Raw genomic sequence first — 17,227 nt, 5'->3', positions numbered from 1 at the left:
GGCCCCCACCCTCTGCCCCAGCTCATACCCTCTTCCTAGAGAACAGAGAATTCCACCAATGAGGCCGTCTTCCTGTGGACCAGCCTCCCAGAACCACTCTTAGACCCATGTTTCAGGGCCCTGCCCTGGACTCTGAGCTACAGAGGGCCCTGCTCTGGTTCCCCATAGGGCAAGGAGTCCATGGGGTCAAGGAGACATGCCCTAAGAGCCCACACCACCCCCTTCTTGACCCTGCTCCAGGCACCAAGGTCCCTAGAATCCCCCATTTAAATGGCCCTGAGCCCACTTCTAGAGCTTCTTTCCGGGGCAGTCCCTCTGAGGGCAGCCCTCGCTGGGGACGCACATCCCTGAGTCCACGGGGTGGCCAAGGGGTGGCTACTTGTGGGTAAGAATGAGGGTGTGGGTGGAACGTTGGCGGTTCAGGCTGAGACCCTCACTGCGGAAGAGGGGCCAGGTGGGCAGAGGCGGGGCTGGCTACGGTGGGGAGGGGGCCTCCATCCCCACACTGGCTGCCGGCTTCTGACGCCCACCCCCACAGGAACACAGGCAGCGTCCCCCACCTGACAGCCCTTCCAGCTGACGTCGGCCGTGCGCGTCCCTCGAAAGCCCGTAATGACTGCCCTTCCCAGCGTGCCCTAAGGAGCTCAAAGCCCAAGCCCAAAGGGAGCCTCGGCCTTGAGTTCAGAGATGAGCTCCCACGGTGGGGGATGGAGTGGAAAAGTGGAAAGGGGAAATCCAGCTGACTCTTTGCGTTTCATAGAGGGCGGGGTCCAGAACAGTCAGGCTTCCTGCTCCGAGCCCAGGCTGACACCTCCCCAGGCCCTGCCAGGCCTGCCTGACTCAGAGGGTGGGGTGACCCAGGGAGCTCTCACCGCCTGGGGCACCCTAGGGGACCTGTCTGGCCAGTTTCCCCATATTTGCCACATTGGCATTTAATTTTTAATTCCTCATATGCATCGCCCTGGAGATGGTTGGGTTCAGACTAGGGTAGGGCAAGAGGCAGCTCCAGAGAGAAGTGTGACCTTCCCACCACCAGCTGTTCCACCAGCTCAGCTCTCAAAAGCTAGGAACCGGCTCTAGCTTGAGCTCTGGGCCGGGTTTCCCCTTGGAGGTAGAAGGAAGTGGGGAGAAAGGATCCTTCCCCCACTCGGCCCAGGCCCACGTGGCATGAGACAGGACTGGATTGGGAGGAGGAGACCCGGGCTTGGGTCCTGTCTCCGCTTCCACTGAGCTGTGTGGCCTGGGCAGGACCGTCCCCTTTCTGGGCCTCATTTTTCCTATCCTGATGAGCCCTGAGGTCCGCTCCCTGCCCCCAGCTCTGACGTTTGCGATTCTGATCCAGTTCCTCGGAGCTCTCAGAGCAGGAAGTGGGGTGGCCCTGGTGACTGAAGCGCATCCTTTTCAGAGGGCCTGGCATCTCTCGGTCTCCAGGAAGCTGACCCCACCTCCTGCCCCTCCGTTAGCAAGTTACTTTAACACAGAAAGTCACAGCTGAGGAGACCCCAGTGGACCATCCGGTGTAACCCCCGCTGATGGGTGAGGAGCCAGAGGCCCCAGGAGAGGAAGGGCCTGGCCCTCAGCCTTGCTGCAGCCCCGTGGCCGAGCAGGCACTGGTGCCAGTTACCTGAGGATCAATCCAGACCCCATCCCCGTCACTGACGGATCCCCAGGTCCTTTTCATAACTGGCCTTTGGCTGCTGGCCGCCTGGGAAAGTATTTCTTTCTCTGCACTTTCACCTCAAACACAGCAAGGAAGCTCCAGGAAGGGGCAGAAGCACCTGCGGTTGTCCTTCCGCCACTCACCTTGCCCTCCCCTCTCGTGCGCGCCCCTCTACAGGCTCTTGAGGGGTACGGACAGTGACACTGCGCCCAGAAGATGGCCCGGCCTGGCCAGCGCTCAAGGGAGAGCATGGGCCCGTCATGGGCACCGTTGCCTTCAGCCTCCCCCGCCCCAGGGTGGCCTGGCCTGGGAGGTGCCCCCTGAGTGTGGGAAGGGAGGACAGGGAGGGGCGAGGCCCAGCTGGTTAGGACAGTGTCAGGCAGGGCTGCCCAGCCCGCCGCCACTCAGCAGGGCTGGGGGGCAGGGTGTGCGCGTGTGTGTCTGTGTGTGAACCCACAGTTCTGTCTTCCTGCCCCTCATTCTCCCGGCTTCCTGTCCCAGCTAGAAGAAAGCAAAGGACCCAGTCCAGAGCCTAAGGGAGAGGAGTCAGATTCCCCTCAACCCAGGAGCAGGTGGTGAAGGAAGTTGGGGCTGCTTTGTATCTTATGACCTGAGTCAGGAGTAAAACATGCCCCGGGATACAGGCCATCAGGCCCGGGGTTCCTCATCTTAACGGTGCATCGTAGGTGGGCTTCCAGGGGCCTGAGAGCCCTCTGCTGGAATTGTAAGCAAAACTGTGTGTATGTGGCTCATAGCTTCCCCATGCTCTCAAAAGGGTCTATGATTCCAAAGATGTAAGAGCCCTGATGCCCAGCAAGCCCTAGCTGCCTGGCAGGGGTTCAGAGAGGCAGACACAAGAGATGCAGGTGGTCCTGCAGGCTGGTGCTGGAAGGGAAGAAAAAAGCTTCTAGGTCGTGGGTGGAGGCGAAGGTAGGACGGCCTGAATAGAGCTTGGACCCTGAAGCCTGGCTGCAAATCCCAGCTCTGCCACTTACAAGCGTCCTGTACTTAAACAAGTTACTCCTCCATCCTGTGCTTCAGTTTCTCTATCTGTAAAATGGGGATTCACAGCAGCACCTTCCCAAGAGGGTGGCTCCAGTGACTCTGTTAACACACGCGAGGCACCTGGGATGGCACCTGATGCACTGGAAGTGCCCCCCTCATGAAAGCCATGATCTCACGGCCCTGCCAGCGGTTAGGACCATGCAAGCCGCTCAGCCAGCACTGAAGGCGTGGAATGACCTTCCCTTTCTGGGTTCAGTTCCTGCCAATGTAAAGTGAAGCTGGTGTGGACCCGATGAGGCCCCTTTCACAGTGTGCGGGTTCACAGTGTGTTCATTCCCTCGTCCTCACCAGTGAGGAGCTGTGAGTTTGCTGGGGAGAAGCCCCATCTCCTGGGACTGGGTCTGAGGCTTGCCCGAAAGGACTGCTCCCAAGCCAGTACCAGCCAGCAGGACCTAACGCCTGTGCAGCAGCCCCAGTCATGTCCTGGCTGGCCCAGACAAGATCCAAACCAGAGCATCCAAGCCGGAAGGGAGGAGAGCAGAAAGGCAGAGACCTGCGCTGATTACTGAAGGGGCCCAAAGTGGGTGGGTGGGAGCAGGGATACAGGATGCCTTTCTGAACAGGGATACAGGATGCCCCAGCAGAACAAACTGGGCTTGCTGCATTAACCCTTTACCTGCTGGTGCAGATCTGAGGGAGGAGCCAGGATAGTAAGAGCCACTCAAGGGGACAACAGTCATTTATTTAAACAGTTTCACAGGTACGGGTGTGTCAGCCCTGGGCTCCCACCACTGTAATTCTGAGTGCATGTGCTGGGAGCAGGTGAACGGAGAGAATTGAATTCACCTCCGGTGATAGAAAAATCTCAAATTTCATCTGCATATACAGCTGCAATAACCCCCTAACAGTTTTATTCATCTCTGGAAACAAAGTTAGAGGTGGACTCATCTGCCTCATGCCTTTTTGTTGGTGGTGTTGTACTTTCTATATATGTTTGTGATGTCCGTGTATTTTGCAGAATAAATTACTTAAAGGTGTCTTCCCAGAGGTCTGGGTGCTCAGCCCTCCACATACTGGCCTTGGGGACACAGCAAGGAGAATGTAAGACTGAGTCCCTCCAAGATATGCGGATATACATATAACTACAGCTAATTCACTTTATTGTATAGCAGAAAGTGGCACAACAGTGTAAAGCAGGGAATTCCCAGATGGCACAGTGGTTAAGAATCCGCCTGCCAAGGCAGGGGACACGGGTTCGATCCCTGCTCCAGGAAGATCCCACATGCCGTGGAGCAACTAAGCCTGTGCGCCACAACTATTGAGCCTGTGCTCTAGAGTCCGTGAGCCACAACTATTGAGCCCGTGTGCCACAAGTACTGAAGCCCACGCGCCTAGAGCCCGTGTTCCACAACAAGAGAAGCCACTGCAATGAGAAGCCACTGCAATGAGAAGCCCAGGCACTACGATGAAGAGTAGCCCCCACAACCAGAGAAAGCCCATGTGCAGCAACGAAGACCCAATGCAGCCAATAAATAAATTAATTAATTAAAAAAAAAAACCAAAACAGTGTAAAGCAATTATACTCCAATAAAGATCTGAATAAATAAATATACACTCAAAAAATTAAAAAAAAACCCCTCAGTCCCTCCCACCTAGAATCTCGGGGTCTGGTTGTTGAGCTCAGACAACCCAGAAGAAAATCGGTGATGGTATGAGGGAGATGGTTGTGCCAGACAGTGCTGGGCAGAACTTGTGGGTGCCCGGGACCAAGGTGCAGGGTGCCGTGAGGTCTAACGGGCCCTGGAGAACTCAGATCAGGATTAGGTGCCTCGTCAGTTGAGGCAGAACAGAGCCTCATGGAGGGACGGGATGCCGTGACCCCAGTGACAGTATTGTCCCAACTGGGACCCAGGTCTCACAGACAGTAGTGAACCTGGAATTTATGAGACTGACTGTTTAGGCTCTAAATCTGGGCTGTTGCTTACAGTAGCCACTGGCCACAAGTGGCTACTGAACCCTTGACATGTCGCTCTAGTCAGAGGTGGGGTGTGTGCTCTAAGTGTGGCACACCAGCTTTTGAAGACTTAGTATAAAAGAAAATGTAAAACATCTCAGTAGTATTTCTTACATTGATTATTAAATGTTAAAATGATCATCTTTGGACTCATTTTACCTATTTCTTTTTCATATAGCTACTAGAAATTATAAAATTACACAAGGCTTGCGTTATATTTCTATTGAGCGGTGCTGGTCTAGGCTGTCCCGGAAAAACCAGGAGCTCTCATCTCAGTAAATAGAACCAGTCACAGAGCAATTGTTTTGAGTCTCTTTCCCTTGTTAGAGAACAAAAGCCCAATCACAGGCTCCAGAAGGGAGTTTTTGGTTTCTGGCAGTTTCAGACCCACAAACAAATTGGTCCCAAGTGCCCTTCTCCCGAGGGTCACTGCTATCTGACCTTTGAGACAATTCAGGTGCCACCTCTTCCAGAAAGCCTTCCTTGACCAGCCCCACCCCCTCACCCCCCCACCCCCGTGGCTGGATTGGCTGCTCCTGCTCTGGCCAATGTTCTAATAGTCTGTTTACTGATACATCCTTTACACTGGGCAGGGAGTTCCTTGAGCAATGCTGGCTCAGTCATCTCTGAAACCCAGTGTCCAACGCAGGGCCTGACACGGTGCAGTCAGCCATCAGTGATTGTGGAATATGAATCTCGCTGAGCTGGAGGTACCCACTGCTGTGTTGCCGCTGCACGCAACCTCCCCCTAACCTCCTCTTAGGTTTCAACTCGGCGGAGCTGACACCCCTAATCCCAGCCATTCTGCCATGCCTCCTCCCAGTAGCTGCCCTGGGTTGGCATCAGGAAGGAAGGGAATGGACAGAGGGTGAGGCTGATGACCACTTGGGCCAGGGCAGCTGGGGCTGCCTCCTCTATGGCAGCCAAGGTGGCCCATCCAGAGCAGACCCACAGACCTCAGGGCAGAACCGTACTCACCAGTGGAAGAAAGGTCAGCAGGGGCCGGACTCTCGGTCGAGCTTTCAGCGTGGCGGTTCCCGACTCACTCACTGTGTCAAATCGGTTGTCTGCATAATAGATCCCGTCTAGAGGGGACAAGTGAGGGGAGACCATGAGCTGGAGATCAAAGGCGCAGGGGCCTGCTGAGTTTAACCAGGCCCTGCAGTGGCCCCTGCTTAACCCAGCCCAGCGCCCCTTATACAAGAAGCTCCTACAGGTGGGGGAGTATGCTGATGGGGCCGCGTGAAGAAGGATTGGGAGGGACTCCAGGGGCGGTTTCTCGGAGTCTCCTGGGCCTCTCAGTGCCCAGCAGCCCTCTCTCTCCTGATCCACTCCATATAGGTCCTGAGGCTTCACTCCCACAACAAGTCCCACCTTTTGGGGCCCTGAGAGCTTGATGAAGCTAAAGCTTATCTCTGAGACAGGGAGGAAAACAAGCTGGCTTTTCTCAAGTGTTTGAATTTCTAATCTGAACAAGCAGAGCAGATGAGGCCACCTAGCGGCCCAGCACCCACTTTCTGGACTCCTCTAACCTGAGATTTCTTTAGCCCCCAAACCATCAATGGTTGGGGGCATGACTCTGTTTGATGCGCCCTTGAGGACAGAGCAGAAAGAATAAGATGGTAGGGTCCACCTGACTTAGGTACAAATCCAAGTTCTGCCACTGACTTGCACTTAACCTCTCTGGGCCTCAGTTTTCTCATCTGTACAATGGGAACGATGATAGTGCCACCAAATATGGTTGCGTCCCCTGTAGGAAGATGATACAGGACATTTCTCTTCCTGTAGTTGCTGGACCTGTGCTCTGGGCTGTGTCTATAGTAGTGGGAGGGTGTGAGGAGCCATTCACATCTTCTCAACCCATCTCCCTCATGACTCTTAACACATATTGATGAGAATTTCACATCCTGCCCCCGGTTCACACTGTCACCTCCGAGTGGCAGGGGTCACTGCCAGCCTCTGACTACATGGGCCATGAGCAAGGAGGGTTTTATCTGTTTAGCTTGGCCTGAGGGACTTCCTCTTCCTCTACAGCCAGAGGGGAAAGAGGAGAAAAATCAAAATTCCAACTAACCAGAGTCCTACTAACTGGAACACTGGATGAATGGTGATTACTTTCTCTCTTGTACATGACTTTAGGAGACAATTGCAAGGGTTTACAGATTCTCACACAGAGGGCCTTGAACGTGACATGGAGGCTCCGGGAAACACCCCAGAAACAGGACACAGAGTCCTTTGTGTGCTGCTCCACCAGGCAGAGAGTCAGCTGGCACATTCCAGATCCTCCACCTTCCAAAGAGGCCCAAATGGCCCAAGTTTTCCCCACGTCCCTGGAAATTCCAGTTCCCAGTGCTGTCCCGTCCCATCCCATATACTCTGGGCAAACACGATTCCCCACCGGTGGCTGCCAGGCTCCACGCCTAAGGCTGGAGACCAAGATGCCAGGGGTGGGTGGAGAGGGAGAGGGGGGGAGTAAGAGTGCAGATTTGGCCCAATCAGAAACAAGAAAAGTAGAAATAACTGGACACCCCCAACAGCTACCACTAAAGCCCACCCAATTCTCACTAGCTTCTCAGAGTCTGCGTGTTGACATTAGGATTTCCCGGGACATTCTCTATATAATGCTGTTTTGATCACCAAGACATGATATGGCTCCTGGACCCTTAGGACTGGGGGTGGGGTGGGGACTAACACAAGCATGCTTCCAAGCAGACTCTTCCTCTCATTATTTTATTTAATCTCTGCACCAGTGTTAGGGTCTAGGGAGCATCCTTTCTGCCGCTGAGTTACTGCAATATTAATAGTTACTATTATTTCAAATAGTTTTAGAAGCAAGCAACCTGGCAGGTTGATCACTATAACAGCGGTAATAATGTAAGACTAGGTAGAGTTTATTGAATACTTGTAACGGGCCAGGCACCCTTCTAAGCATCTTATACATTATTCATTCATTTAATTCTCAAAACAGCCCCTTGCAATTGGTATGATCATCAACCCCATTTTACAGATGAGAAAACGGAGGCACACAGAGAGATCTAATAAATTGCTCAAAGCCTCCGAGGAAGTGGTGAAGCCAGGGTCTCTGCTCCGGGGTTGACCTCTGAGCCACTATACTGCACACACTGCTCCCAAAGTGGGGAATCCTGATCCCACCATTTACAGGATGTGGTCGGGAGGATGGGGGTGTGAGGGGCAGGGGTGCTCGTCAAGGGCATAGGAGGCTTGGCTGTAGTCAACAAGCAGTGCTGGGGAGGGGTGGGAGGTGAAGCAGCTTGCCCAAGGCCCACGCAGGTTAGGGCAGAGCCAGATCTGAGCCGGGGCCATCTGACCCCCACATGCACCCACTCTACGCACCTCACAGCTTCCATGACTCAGCCCTGATTCTGAGGCACCGTTGTCTCGGTTGGTTTGTGGTTTTTTGAGCAGGGGAGCCCTTTCTAAGAAAACGATTGTTCTCTGGAATACCTGTGGAAGGGGAGCAGCTGTGGTAGAGGCAGGGGTGGGAGGCCTAGGTGGCTCCCTCCCATAGAGGCACCTCTTGGGAATCCAGTTTGATGTCCCAGTGCTAAGAAGTGTGGCTGGGAGTCCAGGATGGAAATGTGATGAGAGAAGCAGAGTCAAGGTGGAGTGATGTGAGGAGGACTCAGCGGGCCACGGCCACCTTTGAAGATGGAAGGGGCCACAAGCCAGGGAGTGCGGGCAGCCTCTAGAAGCTGGAAAAGGTGAGGAAACATCCTCCCCTAGAACCTCCAGACAAGAACACAGTGTTGCTGACATTTTCATTTTAGCCCAGTGAGATCAGTGTCAGACTTCTGACCTACAAAACTGTAAGATAATAAATGTATGTTATTTCAAGGGAAGAAAAAAAAGAAGTGTGTCTAGAACCTGACAGACTTTCCCCGGGCCCCTCATACATACCGGGGCTCAGTTCCCAGTTGGTCAAGGCACACCAGCAGGTGAGGCATGTGTGGCCACTACCCTAAGTGGGGTCCCCCAAGAGTTCAAGGTCAGGGCTGGGGTTTTCTGAGCCTCAAGGTCAAGGCCCAAAACTAAACAGAAAGACAACAGAGTCCAACCTTGGGGATTTTCCTATGGAAGTAAGTGAACGCTGCTGGGATTGGTGTCAGGGATACTAGAATGGGCCTTCCTGGGAAGCAGCCCCCTCCTCAACTGAGGAGATAAAGGAGGGCCCCTTGAGGAAGGGAAGGGACAGTGAGGAGGTGAAGCCGGTGACAGAGAGGAGGCTGGACAACTCTACCCGGGGGCGGAGAGCCACCAGGAGGCAGGTGGCCCTTTTCTCTCGTCAGGGAGAGCTCTGAGTCTGGAACCTTGGGGCTGCCCTCTTTGCTGACCGATGGGGAGACTGAGGCCCAGAATGGGTGGGGCTGGCCCAGGGTCTCAGAGCAGCCGTGATGCTAGGGCCCACACAGGGTCCCTGACTTGCAGTGCTGGGCTCAGGCACAAATAATGGGGTGCCTTACCCATGGCATGTGGCTCGCTGCCTCTCCCCAAACAGGCTGACCTGGTTCTCTCAGTCTGGGGCAGGGTGTGTGTGTGTGTGTGTGTGTGTGTGTGTGTGTGTGTGTGTGTGTGTGTGTGTGTGTGAAATGGAGGGGGAACCTCTCATTGGTTTCCTTACAGAGGTCAGGGTTGAAAGCCTGATAAAATGCTCTTCCTCCCCCAGCCCCAAAGCGGCCCACAGATCTCCATGGAGGCTGAAGTCTGGGACAGTTATTTAGCTCTTTCCCCAGATCCTAGACAGGTCCAAACTAGAGAGGAAATGAATGATAAAAGTGTAACTGTCTGACACCTGATATGCAGTACCAGGAGGTGGGCGCCATTTTTTTTTTTAAGATTTTTTTTTTTTGATGTGGACCATTTTTAAAGTCTTTATTGAATTTGTTACAGTATTGCTTCTGTTTTATGTTTTGGCTTTTTGGCCACGAGGCATGTGGGATCTCAGTTCCCTGACCAGGGATCGAACCCGCACCCCCTGCACTATAAGGTGAAGTCTTAACCACTGGACCACCAGGGAAGTCCCTGGGCACCATTCTAAGTGCTCTTTACATCCCCCTTCACAAACCTTTTCGGGAGGTACTCTCATTATCCTCATTTGGCAGATGAGGAAACAGGCTCAGAGAGGTTAAGTCCCCTGCCCAAGGTCCCACAGCTGGTGAGTAAAAAGGGCCAGGATTCAAGCCCAGGCAACCCGACTCTAGAATGCAATTTCCTCTGGTCACAGCCAGCACAGCAAGGAAATAACGCAGGGATTCAGCATCTTTCCTTGGTCTCCTGTTCTTCCAGAGTGAGACTGGCAAGTTGGTGAGATCTACAGGAGACAAATGCATCTAGGAATTGGATCTGGGGTTACACCCCAGCTCTTCCATGTAGCGCCTGAAGACTCTGAGCACTTTCTTAGGCTGGGTTTCCCCACCTGTCAAATAGGGGTCATTTTGGGAGAAGCCTCCCAAAATCAAGGGAGACAAAAATACTAGCAGAGGTGAGAGGAAGGCTGAGGTGACGGTGTGGAGTCCCAAATTGCCAGGACCCCCCCAAATAGCCTCAGGAGCACTGGCCATAGGTCTCATCAAATTCCAGGTGCTTAAAAGGAGTGGGGTTCTAGGTGGGAGAGTTTGCTACCTTGACCAGAGTAACGCAGAACCCATAACCAGACCTCCCACCTCTACCCCACTGAGGAGGAGTATCTAATCTTTGGCCACTAGGGGAACCCCAGCCTTTCAGGGATGCAGCAGGGGGGCCCCAGGTGAATGGAACCCACAAATGGCTGATGAGGCCCTTCCTGGATAATTAACAGGGCCACATGACAGGAACCTGAAAAGGCCGGTCTGCCCCAGCAAGCCCCAGCAGGTCTGACCCAGGGCTCCAGAGAGAGGCCTTTGTCCAAGGGCAGAGGGGACGCCGAAGGTGGCGCTGCGCTGGACTGGGCTGGGCTGGGGCCACAGGGTGGGGGTGGGGGGGGAGGAGCATGTTGGGAGGGGCCTTGGGGCTGGGAACGGACCAGAGGGGGAGGAGTGCAGCAAACAGGCCCTCAGCTTCCAGGCTACGACACATGACCTGCCAGACTTCACCTGGGAACTTGTCACAGTGCATCAGAATCTGATCTTAACAAGGTCCTGGGTGATTGGATGCACTTTAATTTTTGAGCTGCCTTGAGCTGAAATGCCTTCGAGTCATTTAACCTGAGTCTCTGAGTGTTTCCTCAATTGAGAAAACATAGTTTTCAGCATAGTGCCTGTTTCAATAAATAACTGATAATAAAAATGATGATATTATTATTATTACTGTTATTAATTTATTGGCTGGGAGAGAAAGGGCACCCTGTAGCCAGTCTACAGTGGTCAAGGGAGGGCCTGGCTTTCTTTCTTCCTTTTTTTAATTTATTTATTTTATTTTTGGCTGCTTTGGGTCTTCACTGCTGCACACGTTGTTGTGGTGCGTGGGCTTCTCACTGTGGTGGCTTCTCTTATTGCAGAGCATGGGCTCTAGGCGCACACTCGGGCTTCAGTAGTTGTGGCGCACAGGCTTAGTTGCTCTGTGGTATGTGGGAACTTCCTGGCCCAGGGATCAAACCCAAGTTCCCTGCATTGGCAGGCGGATTCTTAACCACTGCGCCCCTAGGGAACTCCCGGGCCTGGCTTTCTGAGTTGAACTACAGGAACAAGAGGAGCTTATATGGGCTTCCCTGGTGGTGCAGTGGTTAAGAATCCGCCTGCCAATGCAGGGGACACGGGTTCATGCCCTAGTCGGGGAAGATCCCACATGCCACAGAGGAACTAAGCCTGTGCGCCACAACTACTGAGCCTGAACTCCAGAGCCCGTGAGCCACAACTATTGAGCCCACATGCCACAACTACTGAAGCCCACACGCCTAGAGCCCGAGCACTGCAACGAAGAGTATCCCCTGCTCTCTGAAACTAGAAAGCCTGCATGCAGCAATGAAGACCCAACGCAGCCAATAAATAAATAAATAAACGTATAATAAAAATAAAAATAAATAAATGTTAAAAAAAAGGGGGAGCTTATATAATGGGGCAGCAGAGAGGGTGTGTGTGTGTGTGTGTGTGTGTGCTGAGCTGCCAGCAAACCACAGCACACCTCCAGGGGACGGGAGTAAACAAAAATCTCCTTCACACCCCTGTCACGCACAGGTCAGCTTTCCTTTTGGTAGGCTGGTGCCAGCCTGTCCCTGGCCAGAAATATGTGCTCAGCCCCTGGGGTTCATGGCTTCCTACCCGTTAGCCTGGCTTGAAACACCAGGTCAGGGGACCCCAGGAGCAGGAATACCAGAACCAGCAGCCACCTTAGGGAGCACTGGGGTTCTCTTGGATAGGAAGCTGGGACAGTCCCTATACATCTACTGAGAAGAGCAAAAAGTCCTCAGGGGAAAGAGAATGGCCCAGCTCCATCTGGAGAAGGAACCTCCAGGATTCTCAAATATTTCCACATAAAAGAATCACCCAGGAGCTGGTAAAAAGTCCAGAATCTAGGTCCTAGTCCAGTGATTCTGACTTCGTGTACCCCGGGCGGGTCCCCAGGAATCTGCATTTTAAATGTGTCCTACACAGGGGGAAAGGGGAAGCTGGGATGAAATGAGAGAGTAGCAGTGACATATATACACTACCAAATGTAAAATAGATAGCTAGTGGGAAGCTGCTGCATAGCACAGGGAGATCAGCTTGGTGCTTGGGGATGACCTAGAGGGGTGGGATAGGGAGGGTGGGAGGGAGGCTCAAGAGGGAGGGCTATGGGGATATATGTTTAAACACAGCTGATTCACTTTGTTGTACAGCGGAAACTGGCACAACATTGTAAAGCAATTATACTCCAATAAAGATCCAAAGGAAAAAAAAATTAAAAAACTAAATAAGTGTCCTGGGTGGTTGTGAGGAAAGTGATTGACATTTTGGAGGAACAAGAAAGAAGGGCCTCCAGCAAGCAGGGCATCCTATTGGTGGGGTGGAGTAGGGTGGTGGTAGGTAAAGAAGCTTGGCTCGACTAATTCAAGAGGCAAGGGAGGAGTCCTTGTCTTGGGTTGCAGCAAGTCCCTTATCGTGAGATTTGCAAAGATCCACATCTCTGCTTTCTCAAGTATTTAAAAAGCAATTGTGTGGCCTTTTAAGACCCTTGCGTGGGCTCACTTGAGGCTTAATTAGGATTGCAGTTGTATTAAGTAAAGCCCTTCTAATAGTTACTGGATAAATGTTAGGGAAATCCTGTAGAGAAAAATGTACCCGTCACCACCTTCACATGACTGTTTGCATTTTACCTGCTGCACCCAGCCTACCCTTGTGCAAACAGATTTTACATGACTGTAGCCCCAGAGCAAGTGGTTACTCTTTAATTCCTTACACACTCCCACACTGATTCTTCCCCTTCCATCCCACCGGCTATTCTCCAAGGGCTGGATACTGCCAGCATCTCAGAGAATGTCACAGGCTCAGGGACCCTATGAAACTCTAATCCCAACCCCTTTGAGACCTTATGGCCTCGTCATGCCTCAGTTTCCTCTGGTCTACAGCAATGTGAGGAAGAGGAACTGAAGCAGGAAGTGCTCAGAGTTAGAAATGCCCTGATAATAAAGCATGCACGAGTTGACAAATGTGTTCTGTAAAGGACCAGCTAGTAAATATTTTCGGCTTTGTGAGATACTGTCTCTGCTGCAGTGATTCAACTCTGCCCTTAGTAGCATGAAAGCAACCACAGATGATATGCAAATGATGGGCATGGCTGGCTGTGTTCTAATAAAACTTTATTTTCGAAAACAAGCTCATGGGCCATAATCTGCCAATCCTTGTTTTAGTGTTTTTCCTTTTAATGCTCTTCAAACTACTGCCATATACAAACCTCAAGCAGTCATTCTGTAAGCAGTCTGGACACCAGCCCCATTTAACAGAAGAAAAAATAGAGGCCCAGAGAGTGGATAGGCCCCCAATTATTGGCAGAGATGGACTCCCAAGCAGGTCTGGGATCTCCATCACATCCCAGAATCTCCAACACTAGTCCTTCCCATCCCCAACTCTGAGCACATGTCCTGTTCAGCAGGAAGACCTCTGCTACACCCACTGGCACCCTGTGGAACACCCTGGAAACACTGGAGAGTCATCCTGCTGGGTGCACATTGCTTCCCACCCCTCCACACGGTGCGACCAGGCTGAGTCAGCTGGAGACCCAGCCCTGCCCTGGGGAACAGGGGGAGTTGCCTCCCTGGGTTCCAGCCCTGCTGGTAGAGGCAGCAGCTGGCTAGAGGTGACAGAGCATCATGGAGGGACTGAACCCCACCAGCAGTCTGTTCAATGTGGACAAAAATGTAGAGAAGTATCTAAGGCAAAAATGTACGTAAGTGTGTAAGGCAAAAATGTACATAAGTGTGTAAGGCAAAAATGTACATAAGTGTGTAAGGTATTCCCCTTGGGGAAGGAGGCAGGGGAGGAGGGAGGCAGATGCCCCTCCAGTCAAATTCACCCTTGACTACCTTCCACAAAGTCCACTCTGCAACGCGGCTAAGAATGTGGTCTCTGGAGCCCCACTACCTGGGTTCAAATATTGGCTGCCCTTAAAGGAAATTTGGGTGTAATGGGAATGTTCTAAAACTGAACTGCGCTGATGGTTACACAACTTGATAAGTCTACTAAAAAATATCAGTGAGCTGTACACTTAAGAAAATCCTGGCTCGGTCATTTAAAGCTGTGTGATCTTGGGCAGGTTACTTAACCTCGCTGTGCCTCAGTCTCCTCATCTGTCAAACAGGATCATAAGCTAGATGAGGATTCAACAAGTCAACAACACGAGGACTTTAGAACGGCACCTTGCACCTAAGAAGGGGTCAATAAATGTTTGGGACCCAGGCGAGGAGAGGTGTTTAGGCCTCACAGAGTTGTACTTGGCAGGACACATGTGTTTGTTAAGTCCCTAAACCCTGCCTCCAAACCGCCCCGGCCCTCCCTTTGCTCCCACTGTTTGCTCTGGAAATGCTGGGTGCCCTTCCCTCTCAGCTCACATGCTAGTACCCATCAAAGGTCATCTCTCTGTTCCTTTTGCACTTTTTAAACAGGAGGCTCAGAAAGGACTAAACGGCACACAGTCAGCTCTGTTCACCAGCTGGTCTGAGATCCTTGGGCCAGAGAGAGGCAACGTCTTGTTTGCCCTGCTCCCATCCAGGCGCCTTGTGTGTCCCGACCGTGACAACCTGGGTGCTGAACTGAATCCCAATAGCAGGGGCTGAGGCTATAACATCCTCTGTGGCCATAAAGGTCAGTGAAGGTAATGGGATGACAGTGAAGGCAGGTGAGCTAAAACAGTGATGGGTGACCCTCCTTGGGTCCAGAACCTCAGCTCACATACAAGAAGTGAATTCCTGTCCCCACCCCCCTGGATTCCCCCTCAGTTATAGAAGGTACAAACTGCAGAAAGATGCGGTGATAAGGTGACCCACAGGCTGAGCCCAAAGGCAGGGCGAGCAAGTTGTTTTCAGATGCCTACAGACACACCACCCTGACTCAGGGGCCAGGGGCAGCGGGCAGTCAGGAGGGGCTTCCTCAGCCTCCCCTATCAGGTCTAGGGCTTCTTCCTTTGAGCTCATAGGCAACACCCCCTCCCCCCATTTGACCTGGCAAAAGCCTGTGACCCCAGTAAGTGACTGGGTGTCTGACACAGGCTGGTATCCTACTAGCAGTGGCTCCTGTGGATTTTTCCTGGGCCTCTCCAGGGCAGAGCCAAGTGTATGGGCACCCAGATAGCAGCTCCCTCTCTGCCTGTGACCCTGGGCCAGGAGAGGCCAAGGCTGGGAGCTGGGAGTGGGGGCATGGAGGAAGCGGGAAGAGTGGGGGTTGAAGAGACCAGCCCCAAGTCCTCAGATCCAGGGAGCACCTCGGACTCAACAGTACTGCTGGGGGAAGGGTAAGGCAGGGCGCTGCACCCCCCAGGAAGCCTTTCTGGCAACAATAACGCAAAGATAACTTCCACAGAGGAGGGAAAATAAACACCTCGGAAGAGGGACTAGGATCACATGCGGGGGCCCCGCAAAGGTCTCCGACCTCGCTATGGAGAGGGGGAGAGGGGCTCCTTCTTCCCTTTCCCAGAGACACTCCCTTGCCGGAGGCTCCTGCCCCGCCAGCACTCAGGTTCAAACGCGTTCCTGCCCCTCCGCGCTGGCGCGTCTCCCGCCCTCGCGGTCGCGGGTCGCCCGGAGCCCCGGGAGGGAGGCCGCCCCCGGGGCGGGGGTACCACCCGGCGGCCCCGCGCCCCCTCGCTCCCGGGCGCACTCACCGAAGTCCCGGGTCCCCTCCTCCGGAGCCTCCTGGGTGAAAATCCAGGGGGGGTTGGTGGCGTAGAGGGAGGTGGCGGGAGGGTTGGCGTGCTTCTTGCCGAAGAGTTTGCTGAAGGTGCCCTGCACCGTCGGGTTCTTTTTCATGCTGCCGCCGGCCGCGCGGGCGCCGGGGAGGACCGTCCCTCCGCCGCCCGCCCTGCCCGGGACTGGACTCCGCACCGTCTCCCCCGGGGCCTCTACCAGGCCATGCCCCGCACGGTCCTCCCCGCCCGCGCACCGGGCGACAGGTGCTGCGGGCGCCGCCGATCGCCGGGAAATGCGAGCTACCTGGACAGGTAAGAGGCTGCGGCTGCGATCCGGCCCCGCCCCTCGGCCGCCGCCGCCGCCGCCCCGCCGCCCGACTCCCCCGGCTGCATTCCAGCCGCCTCCTTCCCCAGCTGGCCATTGTTGGCGGGGCCCGGTGGGCCGGGGGCGTCGCCCAGCCCACGCCCAGCCGCGGAGACGACCCACCCCCGCCCCCAGGTCGCCTCCTTGGCCCTCCTCCTCCGCTAGCCCTCCTCCTCCACCCCTCCTCCCCCAGGGGGAGGGAGGGGGCGGGCCCGTTCCCTGCTTCTAAGGAGCCGCGTGACCAGGCTAATCCCGAACTTTGGAAACGACTCGCGCGCCCAGCACCGGGGAAGTGGCTGGCCACAGCGCGCACGCGGAAAGGTGCTAGAGGCCCTCAGAAATGTGGGCCAGGAATCTTCCGGGACTGTAAGGAAATGCCCATAAGAAAAAAAGGTAAAAGCGATACATAAAAGCAATAAACCAGTGTCCCGATCTGATGACTAGGGTGGAAACTATCCTCACTGACGAGCTCCGCAGAGCATGTAGGATGACTAAATCTCTCTTGGCATCTTTTTTTAACATCAAATTCTTTTTTTTTTCTGGGAAGTTAAGTGAATATATAGTTTTTAATTGATATACAGTTGAATTACAACATTATATTATTTTCAGGTGTACAACAGTGCTTTAATATTTTTGTAGATTATATACCATTTAAAGTTATCGTTACACTTGGTGTACCCCCCAAAAAATAATATTTATTTATTTATTTATTTTTTTGGCACACAGGCTTAGTTGCTCCGTGGCATGTGGGATCTTCCTGGAGCTGGGATCGAACCCGTGACCTCTGCATTGTCAGGCGGATTCTTAACCACTGCGCCACCTAGGAAGCCCCCCCAAAAATAATAAATGAATAAATAAATAAATAAATAAAAAT

At 53.4% G+C, this 17,227-nt stretch overlaps 1 protein-coding gene across 1 annotated transcript in view; it reads right to left on the bottom strand.

The window, feature by feature from the left end:
- C11H6orf132 (chromosome 11 C6orf132 homolog) overlaps nucleotides 1–16,508 on the bottom strand; it is a 35,021-nt gene extending 18,513 nt beyond the window's left edge. The window contains exons 1-2 of the mRNA XM_057699084.1: nucleotides 15,966–16,508; nucleotides 5,658–5,764 (exon numbers count right to left, since the gene is read on the bottom strand). Of these exons, the coding sequence (XP_057555067.1) occupies nucleotides 5,658–5,764; nucleotides 15,966–16,110 (252 nt within the window). The 5' untranslated portion in view covers nucleotides 16,111–16,508. The remainder of the gene's footprint in view (nucleotides 1–5,657; nucleotides 5,765–15,965) is intronic.
- Between the last annotated feature and the right edge of the window lie 719 nt (nucleotides 16,509–17,227).

The sequence above is a fragment of the Hippopotamus amphibius genome, chromosome 11, assembly GCF_030028045.1.
Source record: "Hippopotamus amphibius kiboko isolate mHipAmp2 chromosome 11, mHipAmp2.hap2, whole genome shotgun sequence".
Classification (NCBI taxonomy): domain Eukaryota; kingdom Metazoa; phylum Chordata; class Mammalia; order Artiodactyla; family Hippopotamidae; genus Hippopotamus; species Hippopotamus amphibius.
The sequence above is the reverse complement of the archived record's forward strand: the minus strand, read 5'-3'. Positions and strand labels throughout refer to the sequence as shown.